This window comes from Polyodon spathula, chromosome 5 (assembly GCF_017654505.1).
Source record: "Polyodon spathula isolate WHYD16114869_AA chromosome 5, ASM1765450v1, whole genome shotgun sequence".
Taxonomy (NCBI): Eukaryota; Metazoa; Chordata; class Actinopteri; order Acipenseriformes; family Polyodontidae; genus Polyodon; species Polyodon spathula.
Genome location: NC_054538.1, coordinates 51,382,488 through 51,397,040, shown reverse-complemented (window position 1 = coordinate 51,397,040; position 14,553 = coordinate 51,382,488). Strand labels below are relative to the sequence as shown.

At 38.0% G+C, this 14,553-nt stretch overlaps 1 protein-coding gene across 3 annotated transcripts; it reads left to right on the top strand.

Moving 5' to 3' along the window:
- The first annotated feature begins 251 nt into the window (after positions 1–251).
- Positions 252–8,390, top strand: ccsapb (centriole, cilia and spindle-associated protein b). 3 transcript variants are annotated; one of them, XM_041250739.1, is made up of 4 exons: positions 252–404; positions 1,314–1,751; positions 5,168–5,448; positions 6,743–7,413. In XM_041250739.1, the coding sequence occupies exons 2-4, from the start codon at positions 1,379–1,381 to the stop codon at positions 6,773–6,775; spliced, it is 687 nt and encodes a 228-aa protein (XP_041106673.1). In that variant the 5' UTR covers positions 252–404; positions 1,314–1,378; the 3' UTR covers positions 6,776–7,413. The 3 variants fall into 3 exon arrangements, with proteins under 3 accessions (XP_041106673.1, XP_041106671.1, XP_041106672.1); XM_041250737.1 differs by having other exon boundaries at positions 255–404; positions 7,372–8,390; XM_041250738.1 differs by lacking the exon at positions 252–404 and having other exon boundaries at positions 553–1,751; positions 7,372–8,390.
- Positions 8,391–14,553: the final 6,163 nt, after the last annotated feature.

The window sequence follows — 14,553 nt, the reverse complement described above, 5'->3', positions numbered from 1 at the left end:
AAGGTCGCCCTCTTTTAAGCTCTACAGTCATTTTTATCTTTTTAAGGTAATGCTAATACACAGCCGTCACTACACTGAAGAGTACTTGCAATGGTTAGCCCTGTGTACCATCATTTACACAGTATCATGCTTTGGTTAAGGAATTTCCTGAATTATTTTTTCAGTGTATCAATGTTGCATTTTTTGTTACATATTTTTTAAATGTCTGTTTTATGTATAGCGAATGAACATGATGTTTTACTTGTTTTACTGTTTAACTATAAATACCAGTTTGTCAGAAAGCCTAAAACGGATTACCGCCCCCTCTCCTCTCTCTTAACTCACGGGGTGGAGTCGTCACAGGCTCTTTAGTCACCATCTGGTTTTGCTAGGGCTGTATTTTCTTCTGCATGTAACCTGAACCTGTAAGTAATACCAAAGATTGATCTAGCCTAGTGTTTTTTTCTAATAAACCAAAACATTTGTTTACATGTAGTACAACGACGGAAATGCGGCTTTTCCTTGTGTTTCGTCTTTTTCCGGTAATCTTGTACAGCTGCACAAATGCTAAATAAAAAAACCGAAGCTTAGTTTTAAAATAATTAACGCAAAGATTATATATCGATTGCACGTATTTATGGGTACATTTTACATTTTGCTATAAATTGTTTCAGGTTAGCGGTATTCTTTAGATTGTTTTTCTTGCATTATATTAATAACGAATGAATCAATCAATCTTTATTATTTATATAGCGCATTTCCAAGATCAATCGCCCCAAAGCGCTTTACATAGATAAAAACATTGACACATATTTAAAGAAGTAGCACGAACAAACAAACACAATGCTTTGTCAAAATAATGTTATTAAATGCAATCCAGTCCCGTGCACATTTGTAGCTGTAACACATTACACGGATAATTAACAAATTAATTGATATGACAGGACATTATAATTAGACCAATATTGTCAGCTTCAAAAGGACATATGTTTTTAATTACTAAATTCAAACTATTTAGGATATTGTTAGGTGGTTTTAAAAAATGTATTTTCATTCTAGCCATCTCCGCCATGTTTACAGTAGGCGGGGGTGTTGCTTTCACAGCAGCAGGCCAGCCCATTGCAAAACCATTGTCTATTCATTGGCTTGTTTTAGGAAGCAGGGCTGGTTTTGCATGTCGTGTTTTTGTTTAAATCTCAGGCGCGAGGCGGAGCGGGGTGTAAGCATTTTCCAAATAAGGTGCTTGATTTCTGTGTAGAGTAACCTAGTACTGCAATAGTTTGGAGGTGTTGCTTAGCTATATTAGCGTGTCAATAACATTTTTTCCAACCCAGTTTTAGATGCCAAGTATCACAAACGGAGCACAGTGCACAACAGAACACAAGAAAAATAATACAATATGGTTTCAAAAAAGATTAGAACTGAGTATATGAAGAAATTTAAAGACCCCAAATGGGATACTTATTCCAAGTGCTATGAAGATATGCTAAAGTACAGATTGACCAGAAGGCTTTTGGAACAGGCACATAACCCTTGGATGTGGGAGGGTTGGGAGAATAGCTCGGACTCCAGTGGCAAATCTACTCCTCAGAATGGGAAAAAGATAGAACCCTTAAAAGAGGAAGCCACAAAGGAAACAGAGAAAAAACTGACAGAATTACCTGAAAGTGAAACCACTCCAAAAGAAGTGCTTGAATCTAAAGTCTCTAACGGAAAAGAAAGAGATGAATTGCAGCAAGAGGATAACGCTTCAGAGATATCACATGCCACAGGTGCAGTATTTACTTTTTAAATATATTTAGAAACCCAAAATGTCCCATTTGATATTCAACAAAAAAATGCTCACTGCTAAGATAAGACCTAGTGAAATTACTAGGTGGTGAAATGCCCTCACCCCACCTTATGATTGTGCCAGTTTCAAATGTAAAAATGTATTGGTTTATTTTGAATAACAGAAAGTGACTAGATTTAAACGGTTTACTTTTTTGTTAACATTTTGCAGTCTTGAATCTGTAGGTTCCTTTTGAAATTGGTTTGTTTATTGATATCAGTATGCAGTTTATCAGTACACTACACTAAACGTTACACAGCTTATCAGTACACTAAACGCTACACAGTTTATCAGTACACTACACAGTTTCAGTCACTGCACTAAACGTTACACAGTTTATCAGTACACTGCACTAAACGTTACACAGTTTATCAGTACACTGCACTAAACGCTACAGTTTATCAGTACACTGCACTAAACGCTACACAGTTTATCAGTACACTGCACTACACAGTTTATCAGTACACTGCACTAAACGCTACACAGTTTATCAGTACACTGCACTAAACGCTACACAGTTTATCAGTACACTGCACTAAACGCTACACAGTTTATCAGTACACTGCACTAAACGCTACACAGTTTATCAGTACACTGCACTAAACGCTACAGTTTATCAGTACACTGCACTAAACGCTACACAGTTTATCAGTACACTGCACTAAACGCTACAGTTTATCAGTACACTGCACTAAACGCTACACAGTTTATCAGTACACTGCACTAAACGCTATTTCAACTACTTATTATAATCCTCCATACAAAGTTTAGCTAATAAAAATCAGTAAAAAAACGTCACTACAGATGCCAATTAAACACATTTTTGTGTAAGTGAGCTCAATCATTTGAGTTATTCTTTTGTTGCACAAACATAGCTTAGTTGCATCATCAGCTGCAGTCACAAAGGGAAAGACCACAAAGCTGAATAACTTTGATAGAGGGCTGATAAGAGATGCTTACTGGGCAGCTGTTAAACAAGGAACACATGTTTCTATATTTTGTAGATTGTGTGTCTGATAGCAGATGGCCAAGTTAAGTGTGAATCTGATGACTTCTATTTCCCCAGCCATTTAAACAGGTACCCCGATTTGAAATATTAAGGCCCCTGGCCTCAAACTCTCAAGCACAACATGTTCTCTTTTTACCCTTTAACAGGTTAATATTATATTACATGTGAAATATTTTTTAATGAGGCGATCAAGAGGTACTGAATTTAGTTGAAATTCACACCTAGTCTCTACTTTTACACTTCTTGAACATGATTGCAATTTCTGGCTTGCCAGGTAATGTCCTATTCAGACTCAAATCCTGGTTGTTTAAGTCCATGTGAAAATATTAGTTGGTGTCCTTGTAAAAATCTATTGGTATGGACACCATGTCCATGTACACAAAAAATCCAGCACATTTTAATTAGTATGAATTGTTACAGAATTTGGAGAGATAGCATGGGCCATTGGAAATATAAAGAAACTGGACTACCAAATTTGCAATCAGATACAGAGGGCTTATATGAGAGACTGGAGAAACAAGGAACCAAAGGAATTATTTTATCTGCAAAATTGAACAGGATTGTGTGACAACAGTTTTATAAAATATATAAATACTAATAAATCGTGAATGTAATGTTTAATCGAAAGTGTACTGAGGATATTGCCTTGATTTTTATGTATTTTAAATTGGTGTAATCATTTTTCAGTGTTTTGAGCTCTTGAAAATAAACATAACAATTGAAATCTATACAAAACTAAAATATGAATAATTAGTCAAGCCTCCTTTTGAAAATGCATGTAATGCATCTCTGTTATATTTAAAGGGTGTCCAGCAATCCTCTCATCTAGCTCATTTCCCTAAGCACTTAACACTGCTGCCTAGGCTTCATTCATGAGCCAACGGCTTCGGTCATCACCAACAATAGAACAGGTTGGCTTTCATTAACACTGGAGCTTTGAAAAGCATCGCTTCTTTTGTACTGCATCTGTTCTCCCATTGTGGGTGCTTATTCCTCTGCGGCATGCCCTTGATTGACAGCACCTCCACTGTCTGGTGTAATGTGTCCAGCACTGTGCGAACAAGGTGAAGCCATCAGGGAAACTGAAGGGAAAACTACAACAGTGGCAACAGAAAGAAGGGTCGGCTAACATTTACATAAAATTAGGGTCTTTGAATTACAACGCTAAACCACTGATTATTTAAAGCTTTACTGAACATTGGGTAGCCCTGTATGTGTCCCTGTTATATCCTGTTCAGTAAAACCGGGATTACTTGACATTGGTTGTTTATATATATATATATATATATATATATATATATATATATATATATATATATATATATATATATATATATATATATATATATATATAAAATTTAGGGCCCTATTCGCTTCCTGTTTCTTGATATAAGGTGATATCTTCCACTCAAAGTAGGTTGGCGTTGTAATTGTTTCTTGTCTTGGTTATTACTTTCCTTTTATATCCCAGGGCTTTAAGGAATGAGCTATGGAGACAGGTTGAAGGAACAGAATGTATTTAGTCTAGAATAAAGAGGAATTAGGGGGTTTTATTTATATTGTAAAATGAGTCAACAAAAATAACCTTATCCGCAGCACGAAACCAGGACCAGATGACAGAGTTAGAGACTTGGAAGAGAGGTTATGTGACACTACTTTACACAGAGTGATGACAGTATGGCATGGGTTGACATGTTTGTGATGCTGAATCATTTGGATCCTTCAAGACTCGACCTTGACAAAGTTTTGAGGTCAATCAGCAAATAGGAACTGGACTAGCATTGAAGGGCTGAATGGTCTCCTCTCATTCGTAAATTATGGTCCTCTGACTTTTTTTTTTTTTTTTTTTTTTATGATACAATCGCAATGAAAAAAATAATTTTAATAAATAAATTCAAAGCGACTCTCAACACTGGGTTATGTAATTTCAGTAATATTGCCCACTGTGGCTGCAGTGGATGTTCAAACTTGCTGTCACATGACAAGATGCATTGACCTTAAGGAGTATAACCAAGATAAGGCCAATAGAGAATCTGGACTTTATAGAAAAGGTGATGATGTCCTTTGTTGTTCTTGCCCAGGAAACCTGTTTCCCAGCAGCCCCTGGAATGTGTCATTATGTGACTTCTATGATGGAACAAGCTGGCTGAGCTGTATGAGGCTGTGGCTAAAATATACACCATTCCTATGTAGTGTGGTTGTTTCATAACCATGACTGAGAAATATGCAATTCATATATTGTATATACTACATATATGCACATATACTAATGGTTTAAAATTAGTGGGGTTTTTTGTTGTTTTTTTTTGTTTGTTTTTTTTTAAACATTTAAAATATTTTCAATACAGGGAAAGTCTCAGTAATTGAGGGCCAGGCAACGGGTGAAGACAGAAAGACAGCAGAGATGAAAAAAAAGGAGAGATCCCAAGAGCAGGACCAAAGTGGCAGTGTGTCAGCATGCGCTCGCAGCAGTCACAAATCCACTAAAAGCAAGAGCCAGCAGCCTGACCCTGCAGAGACGGACAAAGAAAACAAGCACCCGTTTGCACTGTATGGTTGGGCAGAGAAAACGTGTGAGACAGGGCACAAGAAAACCCACAACGTCTGCCCTTCAGCTTCCACAAAGGAGGTACGTTTGCACTTTCCTCATTCTAAGAGTTTTGCGATTTTCTTCAGATGTAAGCCCGTTTTAAAAAACTAAAAGAAACTTAAATTAAAAAACTATTTGCAGTTAAATATTTGGCATTGAATTTTAATGTCCTTTTTAGTATTTCTAAATTTAGCGCTATTGAGAGTTTAATTCTTCATTAGCAGTGTATTCAACAGTGGGTTTAAAACTTTCATTTGGGTGGCTGAAGCATGTAGGGCCTTATTACAGAACAATTTGCTTTCCTATCTTCTCCTTCATGGCTAGGATAGGATTTTTCCTAACTTGTTATTACAAAAGCATTTCCAGCAATGTCTGCAAGTTTCTCATCCTATCCTAGCATTAGTTAGGAAATCCTTCAGGTAGAAAATCCTATCTAACGCCAATCTTATCCATAAACAACTGATCAAGTCTGAATAGAGCAGTGTACAGCTTGAGCTTCAGATAACTTTCACAAGGATAAATGTTGCTAAGTTATTGTGTCTAAACTCGATTCAGTTGTGGAAAAGAAATGCAGGGCTCTACATTTTACTCAGGAAGAGAATAAGGTTTTGATTGCTGATGTGGAGGAAAAATCTACAAATCATATTAGGAAAATTTTCCACAAGCAAAAGAGAAAATTTAGAAGCAAAAGAGAAGCCATGGGCCGATATTGCAATGGCTGTTTCAGGAATACCAACACAAAACAATCTCTCACAGGCTAAAGTAAAGCTAAAAATAAGAAAAGTACTATGATATTCATGTCTCAGTTTTGAAAGAACATGTGTAATATAATTTTGTACATTAGATTCCAAACTTGTATTTTTCAAGTTACATTACATATATGAGCCGCTGGTTATAGTTCAATGGAGCGTCTCACTGTGTAATAAAATAACACAACAGAATCAACACAGAATACTTCATATGTTATTCCTCCGTAAAATTTCAAATATCAGTGATCATAATCACCTACAGTAGCTTGTGAGCGCGTCTAACTCCAACTCCATGCTGCCCCATACGTAACACGATGAACCACCTTCTTTCACAGGAGGTGGGGCTAGATCTAGACGTTACACGTAGCTTGCTGTTAGAGGTACACATTCCAAAATAATGGATCATTATGATTCACTATAGAATATATTGTATATAATAAAATCTAAATGTCCAGAAATATTTGTGCAATACACAACTTAAAATAAAGCATAACAAAAAGAAATGTGCATCATTTTTTTGTTTTGTTTTTTGCGTGGTTTGTTCAGATCTTGCAAACTAACAGTTGTCTTTTTCTAACCAACAGATTGGAAAGGTTCCCCAGAGTCCTAAATGTTAAGAAAGAAACTTAGGAAATGACCAAGTTAGGAACATTCTGTAATATGCTATTTCTTATCTTAAAGTAAAATAGGAAAATAAGTTAGGAGAGCATTTTCTGTAATATCAACTCTCCTAAGCTAGTTAGGACATTCTACCTCCTGAAGATAAGACCGTAGTCTCCAGTCTTTTAATCATCCTCGGAAATACATTTGTTTAGTATGGTAACTGCTTCTCCCGATCAAATGTGATTTCTGCTTTTAGCATTTGTTTTTTTTGTATTTATTTGCTTTTACTCTGGTTAGGTGTCATGGGTCAGGAAATCTCGGTAATGAATGCCACCTCTACTTTCCAGTCTCTTTTTTTTTTTTTAAGGTGGAGATTTATTAACAATGTCCATTACCTGTACAGCAATTAAAAAAAATTTCAAAACAGAAGTACATCAAAGAAGTACACATTTATGTTGCGCAGTACAACTTCTCAATTGACCTGTTTACATGAAGCAATACTAATTAAATATTAGATATTAGCTTAAAAATGTACCTTGTGAGTGAAGCCTACATTTAAGTGTGTTATTTGCTAACATGTGTGAAAAAAGTATTTGTTATATCCTGACAGATCCATGCATCTGCATTGCGAGCCAAGACCAGGCGTGAGATAGAGAAGAGAATGAAAACAGAGAGAAGACGGGCTCGGTCAGCTGAACTGGAGAAGGCACAAAGAGACAAGTCTCCCCCAGCAGATAACCCATGGGTGACAGAGTACATGAGGTGCTTTTCTGCAAGGACTCGGTGAAATTGGTAAACAAGTTAACTCCCGAAGTGCCCTGTACACAAACAGGGACCGAACTGTAAGGTTCGGTCACAGGTTCTTTTAAGGGGGTGGTCTAATGTATAGTACCTATTTAACTGACCTGAATTCTGCTTCCTATTCGTGTTCACTTTTCCAGATGACGGTATTGCCTTGAAAACTTCTGTTTATACCTTCAGAATTTGCATATGTGTTATTAATTATCATATAATAATGTTTCTGCATTCATGAATATGTGGCAAGTCACCAGCATGCTGGCTAAACAAAAAACAGAGAGAAATGTAAATCATTTTATTAGCAATTACAAAATATTTTGTATTAATCCAGGAGACTTCTAGTTCCTGTGCAAGTGGTACCTGATATTTAGTAAAATTAAAAAGATAGAGACCTCCCTTTTTACTCATTGCATATATTTTGCAAGTTTACACATTCTATAATTTCAATGCACCGGTAATCGCTGTATGAGAAATGTAAAAGCATAATTTAAAACTTCCATATGCCATTATCAGGAACATTCCTTGAGATACATCTTAATGATCATAATTACTTCTCAATTACAGGCTTACTTAAAGGTAATATAGATGATGTTTTTAGTGGTGTGATTTATGTATTTCTGGTATTTATACAAACAGATCCACTGACATGCATTTTTTAATCATTTAATAACAAGGAGATCTAAAAGTGTACCAATCTAATACAGTACATGCAATTGAAACAGGAGCCTGTGATCAAAGGCTTCTTTTCCGATTACTGGACATTACCGCGAACCCACCACTATGTGACCCTGTACAGCGCTACCCCCACCACGCGCACCCACCAGTAATGCCCCCCCCCCCCCCCCCCCCCCCCCCCCTGCCGCCGCTGACCCATGACAATTGCAAGGGGGGGGCGGTGAACTTGAGCATGTACAACGGGGAGGTCCACTGGCGCACTGGTCCATGTCGCGTTTGTAGGGCGCAAACATCCCCCCCACATTGCAAAGTAACCCAGTAGAGGGCAACCCCCCACCCCACCCCCGACATGACCCTATGTCTTGCAACACAGCCCCCCACCAAATCGCGTGAGTGAGTACATCGCAACCTCCCCGCCAACACATGACCATGTACAGCGCAACCCCCACCCCAATCGCGTGAACGGGTACAACGCAACACCCCCAACCCCAACCCCCTCATCGCGTGGCCCGGTATAGCGCTACCACTCCCCCTAGATCCTGTCCTGCTGTTTTTATTATTATTTCTGTATTTATTTATTTAGCAGCTCCGTATTAGTGATATAGCTTATCGTATGCTGGTGAAGCTGTTGGGGAAATACTTTATTCAACATGTTCTTGTGACGAAGTGCCCGCCCCTGTGTGTATTTTCTGTTATATGTTGCGTGTGGTGTGTTAAATGTTGGTGTATAGTCATTGGTGCACGGGATATAAACGGGTCTGTGTAACACGAGTGTTTAAAATGTATATGTGTATTTAGGCACGAGGATTGCACAGCACTTCACGTGCAAGTAAAATGTAATATGTGAGCACGGGGAATTGCCCTTTATTAATTCACGTGCAGTTGTACAATGACTCCAATTGAGTGATTGATTAGCAGTGGAGTCTCGGTACAGCTGCATAAAAGCAGCATGTTTTCACATACTCGGGGTTATGTGTTTGGTGAGTGGAGAACGGGATTGGATATGGAGGTAATAATGATAAATCGTAAGAATAAAAGTTAAAATATCTGCTCACCCTGTCTTGTGTAGTGTTAGTCCGTTTTTGTTTGTCTATTTATTTTGGCAAATGTGCCGTGCCCTGTTTGTGTTTGTTACAACTGTTTATTTTCTGTTCTATTTATTTATTAAATGCTGAGCGAAAGTATTCGCTCAGCTCCACCAAACTCCACCTCTCTGTTGCTTATTTCCTGGCTCTGGTCTGACACCACCCACTCTGGCCGTCTTTGTGACAGTTCTGTATTAAGGTGGCTTGCTAAGGCCATGGAAAAAGAGGGGAGAAAAAAGTCTCAGTTGTCTCGTGATCACAAGCTATGTTATCTCAGGATCTCAAGAAAAGTTTATTTTTTTATTAAAAAGTTACTAACAGGGTAATCACATTTGCATTTTACTTATTTTTATGTTGATGTGACACAGTGGTGGTCTTGTAACTATTAATTTTTGCTTTATATTTTGGAACTGCACTTTTTTAATACATTTTATGTACATACGAGTGCTTTGAACATGATTTGCTTCTGAAGTGTGATTTATCAGAACTCTACATGGAAAATACGTCTTTACTGAAGAGCAACTTGTTAAGGTAATGTGTGGGCAGACAGCAAGTACAAAGTTGTGCACGGTGGTGGTCTGTCGCTTTAAAAGTGTCTCTCGGTACTGGGTCACGCGGTGGTGGGGTTGCGCTGTACTGGGTCACGCGGTGGTGGGGTTGCGCTGTACTGGGTCACGCGGTGGTGGGGTTGCGCTGTACTGCGTCACGCGGTGGTGGGGTTGTGCTGTACTGGGTCAGGCGGTGGTGGGGTTGCGCTGTACTGGGTCACCCGGTGGTGGGGTTGCGCTGTACTGGGTCACGCGGTGATGGGTTCGTGGTAATAGAAGCGCTGTAGGGTCCAGATACGCAGTCGGTTACAGTACATGCAATGGAAACAGGAGCCTGTGATAAAAGGCTTCTTTTCATGCTGTTTCTATACATTTGCATTCTGAATTGTCTCCACAAAGATTTTCTAATACAGATCCTCTTTGCCAGTTTTGCCTGTGTGTGTGTGTGTGTGTGTGTGTGTGTGTGTGTGTGTGTGTGTGTATATGTATATATATATATATATATATATATATATATGATATATATATATATATAATAATGATTTATCTTCTCAGTATATTGGTTACTTTTTTTCTTTGCTTTTAAAAAGAAAATGTATGACTTTTCAGTGGTTGGTTCACAAATGTCTGTTCCTCACTGTTAATAAATAAATGCATGTAGGTGGTCCCTGCAGTTTATAGTACGTTTTGTGAAAGGCCCTGTATTCATTTACTGAAGCAGGTATCTATCCTTTTTCTCACCAGTGTGGAAAATGTTAGAATTTATATTGAGCTATATTTATACTTAACACAGATATATTAATTGTGATACATCTGTGTTTTCTGTAGTAACATTACCTAGAAATAAAGCTGAAGTGTCCCCCTTTTTTAAACATATTTTTTATTGTTCAAGCCTTATATACATTCCAATTTGTTTACATTTCCAAAATGAATGAAGTTCACATAATTCTTGCCCATTGTGAAATCTGACATGTGATAAATGTCATCTAGAAATTGAGGAAGTATTTTTAAATTTTAAAAGGGTTCTCTTTTTTCCACTTGATGATTTTATTATGTGGATAATATTTTACAGGAAATATCTTCAGCTCTCCTACTATATATTCACTATGGACTCAAACATTTAGGCACATAGTGTAAACTTAAGTATTTTGTAAAATTGTGATTTTTAAATGCTGGGAGCTTATGAGCCTTTCTATGTGTCACTTTATGAATATTTGCATTGTTATCACATGGTGCTGCACATAAAGGGGTCACCAGGTTTTATTTAACATAGAAAACAATTGTTTACATTTTATATATTGGGTAAAATAATGTGTGTGGATGTTTTTGGTTGATATAACTTATGACTGTATTGAAAATAAATGATCTTATAATGGCTACAGTAGTTTACATTTTTTGTATTTTGAATTAAAAACCTCAGTATGTGAGTCAGATTTTGTTGTAGAAGTAATACATAGAATTTTAACAACCTATTGGCAGGTATAAACAATATAAATTAATCCTCTTTTATTGTATACAAATAAAATGCCGTAAATCACGAAGTGGCTGTACACCAATTTACGGCATCCTGGACAACAAAAAACACGTCATAGTTCTTTGTAAGTGTAGCTTTAAACAATAGTAAATGTAGTGTTTAGAACTAACTTAATATACTGGGCTGTACATTTCCTCACAATATTTGTTTCACTGTAGTCATTAACTGAAATAAATTTTTAAAAAAAGTTTATTTAAATATGTCATATTCTTGAGCTTCATTCTTGTGGCCATCATCTATGTTAAAGTCTGGTGCTTCCAGTTTGGTCTTCTTCCAAGGTTGCTGTGGTCGCTTACTGTGTATGAGGTTTCCCTGTCAATAGAAAAGAGACAGAAAGCCTTGATTAGTTTGTACATTAGGAAATAGCTGGGAGTTTTATGATTTCTTAGCAGGGTAGCACGCTATGATAAAGGGAAACTGCAGCTGCCAACCTCAGCTCTAACTGAGGAAGTCAAGCTAGCTAAGGTTGGGCTGGAAATGACACATGGAATCACGTGATGAGTTGTGACAAAGTGGTTTGCAGTGCGCAGGTGTAGAAGTGATGCAATGCGTAACAGATGACAGACAACAAAGTTCACGGTCCAAACAATCCTTTATTGGGTTCTGTTTTAGTCTAGGTCGTGGTGACCTTAAATAATAATCCCAGGCAATACACAGCAATGTGTTTTGCACAGCTTTAAACCACGGGTTACAGTCCTGAAATAATAAACACAGTATAAACTCGCTCAAAGACACAAACATAATCAAAAGTCCACAGTGAGTGCTAACGTGCAAGTGGTGAAATGCAATTTATTCGTGCACAGAGGTGAAGTGTTGTCCAGCTTGGTGCTGGCCTTAAGCGACAGCTCCAGGTACATGTTAGACAGCTAATAAGAACAAACAAGTACAATTAGAAACTAAAAAATAAACAAACACTTTATATTTTCCTTCAGCGGTTCTCTCACAACCATACAAAGGAACAGATCATGCGGGGCTGTGCTGTGCTGTGTGGTGCTGCGATGTGCTGGCCCACCCAGCTTCAATGGCTCGCCAATACCCTCCCACCTCAGATCAGATGTATTATTATTCGAAAAAGCAAAGTTAAGGTCAAACAATCCATCCAGCAACCAAACAGTGCCTTTCATCATACATGCTGCTATTGCAGTGATGCTCATTCTCATTACAGATGCCTGCTTCTCTAAATGTCAACTGTCTCACTGTATGTATCCATTCATTCACACACAATTCGTCCAGATCAAGAGAGAAATCAAATGGTAACTTTATCGCCCCTGGGCATTTCAATATTGTCATTTCAGCAAGGCAGGACATTCATATCTCGTCTCTTCATGCTGTATCTACAGTGAAAACTGCGCTGATATCAAACTATGGATCCGACTTCTTTCCAGCTGGAATGGCATTTCATTCTTCTGTAATCTTTTAGATTTTCTGTCCTGCATACTGATGCCGCCCCTTCCCGAGATTTTGGAGGCATTTTAGGAACTAAATGGTTCTTTGGAAACTGGCCCTCCGAAATTTGCTCCTTACCCCCCCCGAGGAACAATCTTCAGCACTATTTGAGTTGTATCCCGTTGTAATCGCCGCAGTTTTATGGGGTCACCTATGGGTTACGAAAAAATTCCAAATACTGTTACTTATTAGGCTTACAATTCATTCATCCTCTTCTTGCCAACTGGCACATGAGACTTGCACGATTTCCTGCCACCCTCTTCAACGGAGAGTTCAACTTCTATGGTTCATCTCCATGCAGTTTTGGGGCGCCCCCTTCTTCACTTTCCCTCCAGGGTCCATCAGAGTGCTGTTTACTTTTAAACTTTTAGGAGTATGTTTGAGTGTGTGGCTTCCCTTTTTCTTTGTTGATTTAGTATAGTTTGGGTTATGTATGTGAGCACGGGGTTTGTGGGTTTATGTGTGTGTGGAATTGTGGTGACAGGGAGGCAGTTAAAATCCTCCCTGTAAAAACACGTGGGAATGTGGCTGGAGCTGTGAATTGAATAATTGACTAAATGTATGGTGTATAAACAGGGTAATCATGGGTGAGAAAGGGGTTAGTGTGTTCGGAGTTGGAGCGAGGGTCTTAAATATAAACAATTTCTACGCGTGTTGGTTATACACAAAAACGATACTTGTTTGTTTAATTTTGTTTCCTGTTTTGTTTGTCTATTTCTTTTGGCCACTGTGCCGTTTTGTTTGTGCAAGTGTTTTGTTTTATTTAAAACTTTTATTTAAAAAAGAAACAAGTACATTTGTATCTTGCACTCCAGTACTTGCCTTTGTTGTGGTTTACTTCTTATGTCACCATGTGCGGCCAGTATGGTCTGTATGCGCCGTGGCATAGAGTCTACCAGCCTCTGGAATTCTGCAGGAGGGATGCGGCACCATTCTTCCACAAAACACAATTCAAAAATCTTCTCACTGCACTCATGCTTGACTAACAGGCAGTTGAAATATGACACTGCCTGTCTCCTAACACATCAACAGCAAGCAAGCAGCCTGTGATGTAGCTAGTCACTCGCTCACACACATGCCCACATCCAATGCACAGAGTACATCTGAGATAATGCAGACAATCTTAAGAATATATCACATTAAACTTGTTAATGGTATATAGATTAAGTATATGGCAAGTTTACTTTTAAAGAAGTTCTTCATAGAACAAAATGAGGTAGATTACTTATAGTTATTTCATCAAGTTTCACTAAAAGTTATTTCACACGCAAAGTGTGCTAACTAAATAATTAACAGTTCAATTATATGTGAATGTGTTACAATTAATTAATTTAGTTCCATGAAAGGAAAATGCAACTGGAATTATACTCAACAGTTCCTTGAAGCTTAGACTTTTGGTCTGAGGGCTTGGAAACTCAATCTGTTGAAGTGTCCAGTATAAAACACTCCTCTCCGCAACAAAGTCTTCCATCCCACATTGGATCAAACTCGGCAACAAAGCTTTCAATTCTCGATAGCATCAACAAACAGCTGCAACAAAGTCTCCAGTCCTCGGTATAGGATCCACAACGGCGCCCGTCCGCTCTGTCCTCTTCTCTGAATCTTTGAGCTACGCAGGTAGCAGGCCACAGTTTCTTTTGGATACTGTGGTTTTAGGTGTACAGCAGACCCAGACTGGTTTGTCTGATAACAGTTGCTGTAAGTTT